A 2,880-nucleotide genomic window follows, 5' to 3' on the forward strand; every position below is an offset into this window, starting at 1 on the left:
GTTGTTGTGTGTGTTTTTGTGTTTGTGAGTGTGTTAGTGTGTGTGTGTGTGAGTGTGTGTGTGTGTGTGTGCATGCGTGTGTGTGCGTGAGTGTGTGTGTGTGAGTGTGTGTTCATACCGTTTCAGGAGTCCCCTGCTGTTGTCAGAGGTGTGTAGTTCTTTATAAAACTGTGACATCAGGTCTGATGCACGAGAATTAATAGTGAGACGAAACTCCATCGAGAAACTCACATCAGCCAGCTGGATCTTTACAGTACGACACTGTTGATCACACACACACACACACACACACACACACGCACACACACACGCACACACACGAGAGAAGAAAAGAATTGATCAATAACTGATCAATCTGAGTCAAAGATCATTAGCCAAAAAAAGTGTAGATCACGCCACATTTCACCTCAAAATCAAAAAAAAAAAAAAAGAGAAAACTAATAGATTCTTATTATATACTATGATTATAGATATTTTATAATATAATATTTTCAAATTAAATATAAGTGAACAAAGCTTATTTTTAGGGGAATGAGAATTTGCGAGGTAACTGCCATGAAAATAATGTTACAGTGTACGTAAGTTTGTAACATTTTCTTAAAAATTGTTTAAATTCAAATGAAAATGTGTTTAAAATTGTAAATTTGGCAAAATGTCTCCAGGTTCCTGTCCATCATAAGTGTCTGTCTTAAACAATGATTTTGTTTCTAGATTCATCAGAGATGTTATGGACACTATGGTTGAGTATGAGCTTTTGTGCACTTCGTGTGTTCTGTCAGGTCCTGTAGGCGTGTCTCGTGATCTCTGTTCCTGAGACTAAAGCCTCTGAAGCGATCATCCCATCATCTCCTCATCCTCTCACGCTCTGTCGCCCGTCTCTCTTTCCCTCCTAATTCCATCTTCATTAGCATTTACTCATTTAACAGATGCTTAACAGTCGCAACTCTTCACACAGCGAGCACAACATCAGTGTCTGTGGGCTAAACTGTGGATCATTTATCATTGCTTTGGCACAAAATGCATTCACTGACCACATCTGTCAAATTACATGAATTCTTTTCTCACTTCCGACACAAACGCCACCAAAACTTTATGTACTACACAAGCCAATTTGCACAAAATTTCAAAATTGCAAAACCCAGCACAGTACAAAAAAGAAAAATACTTTTTCTACATTTCTACAGGAATGTCATATAGAAAAATATTCTGAATGTAAAAAATCAAATACTAAGTCACATATTTGATTTCTCATGTCATCACCTCTTTAAGTTAATACCTAAGATAAGAAACTTCTGTAATACGCCCCCTGCAGAAGAGCAGATCAAACACTCTTGAACACTTTGGGGAGAAGTGAGTTTCTCCAGCTCTTTACCGTCCACAGCAGGTCCTGGTAGCGGATGAGGAGTCTCATGATGTCGGCCGCCCGCTCCGCCTGACCCTTCTCTGGACCGTCCACTGCTAGTTTACTGGGAACAGCTTTGTGCAAGAAGAGGTTTGGAGCCATGATGGTGGAGACGGCCCACAGGTTCATGCGGTTACGCCTCTCGCTTAGGACCACCTTACTGAGGAACTCCAGCAGCGCCTGGAAAAACATGCATTCACACTTCAAGGTTTCCATCCTAAGTGGCGAATTTAACTTGTGTGGAAAATTGGGAATTCATGAATTAAGCACCGTTTCCATCCAACGAGTCAGAGAGAACAAAATCGTCACTTCCTGATAAACTGGCACTAAATATCACTAAAGCCACTGAATATAATAATTCTCAAATATAATAAATTACTTGCGCTTCGAATGAGCAGACGAAACACAATAAATACTGTCAATGCTTTCGGAGGTGAATGTCAGCTGTTTGGGAACGCAGTCGTGGTAGACAATTATACAGAAATACTTTGATGACAGACTTTGCTCGGGCATTTCAGAACGACCAAAACAACATTTCAGATGCTGTGCAACAAAATCGGTCCACTGGTTAGTCGGGTTATCCCGTCCCATAGCGCAAAGTCACATTACTTTTTTGAATGCTCATGCGGGATTTATTCGCAAAATGCATTTCCATCTCCCATTATTCACATTAACCCTTTTTCGCACAAGTCAAAAACCACCTCAAGCGAACGTAAAAACTTTTTTGCGAATTAAGGGATTTCTTTTCGAAATTCACTCGTTTCTGATGCGATACTTCAAAATGTGAATAAAACGAGGGTGATGGAAACATAGCTAGTATTTGGTTTTAATCTCGCCTTGATTTTAGGCAGTGCTTGAAGTGGGAAAAAAGTCCCCCATTTGTTTATTTATAAGTACTTTTTGATAATTCACAATCTATGTATACAATCAATTAATCAATATTTAAATCAGTTTTCAATACAAATTAGCACAAGTCAAGCTGCGATACCAAACAGGACCACAGGGAGACGCCAAAGACCACTAAACCGCCTGCATTGACCTGACTGCATATGGATGTATTCAGAATCACTAAACCTCTGACCACAGCACAATCTAAAACACCTTCAGTCAAATACACGCTGAAAAGAATAATTTACCAACATCTGGATGCAAGTCACCGTTCTCTCCGCAATCTCTGAATAAATCGGCCGTGTTTTCTCTGCATTAGCGCTGTTTTGAATTCTCTTTGAATTCACTTACTGCATCCTGGGACTTTTAAAATGATGTACTCGTAAAAGCCTGCTTCTTTTCCTTTTTAAGGTATTGTTTTCGTTATAAAGTACTGATTCAAATTAGTAGTCAATAATTAATTATTATTCTACCTCCCCTGACATGCTCTCGCGGTCCACACATTGAACCCTGAGGTAGACCGACTCCGGGTTAGGGTTAGGTGTGTGTGTGTGTGTGTGTGAGTGTGTGTGTGTGAGAGAGTGTGTGAG

At 39.8% G+C, this 2,880-nt stretch overlaps 2 protein-coding genes across 2 annotated transcripts in view; both read right to left on the reverse strand.

Annotated features, from left to right (window-relative positions):
• The window catches only part of LOC107558159 (rho GTPase-activating protein 28-like), a 2,117-nt gene extending 1,859 nt beyond the window's left edge, over positions 1-258 (reverse strand). Inside the window, exon 1 of the mRNA XM_016241781.1 lies at positions 119-258. Within this exon, the coding sequence (XP_016097267.1) occupies positions 119-219 (101 nt within the window). The 5' untranslated portion in view covers positions 220-258. The remainder of the gene's footprint in view (positions 1-118) is intronic.
• A 1,063-nt stretch (positions 259-1,321) lies between these two features.
• The window catches only part of LOC107558140 (rho GTPase-activating protein 40-like), a 19,977-nt gene continuing 18,418 nt past the window's right edge, over positions 1,322-2,880 (reverse strand). The window contains exon 12 of the mRNA XM_016241764.1: positions 1,322-1,582. Coding sequence (XP_016097250.1) covers positions 1,322-1,582 — 261 coding nt within the window. The remainder of the gene's footprint in view (positions 1,583-2,880) is intronic.

Source organism: Sinocyclocheilus grahami, unplaced genomic scaffold (genome assembly GCF_001515645.1).
Source record: "Sinocyclocheilus grahami isolate Dianchi unplaced genomic scaffold, SAMN03320097.WGS_v1.1 scaffold633.1, whole genome shotgun sequence".
In the NCBI taxonomy this organism is placed as follows: Eukaryota; Metazoa; Chordata; class Actinopteri; order Cypriniformes; family Cyprinidae; genus Sinocyclocheilus; species Sinocyclocheilus grahami.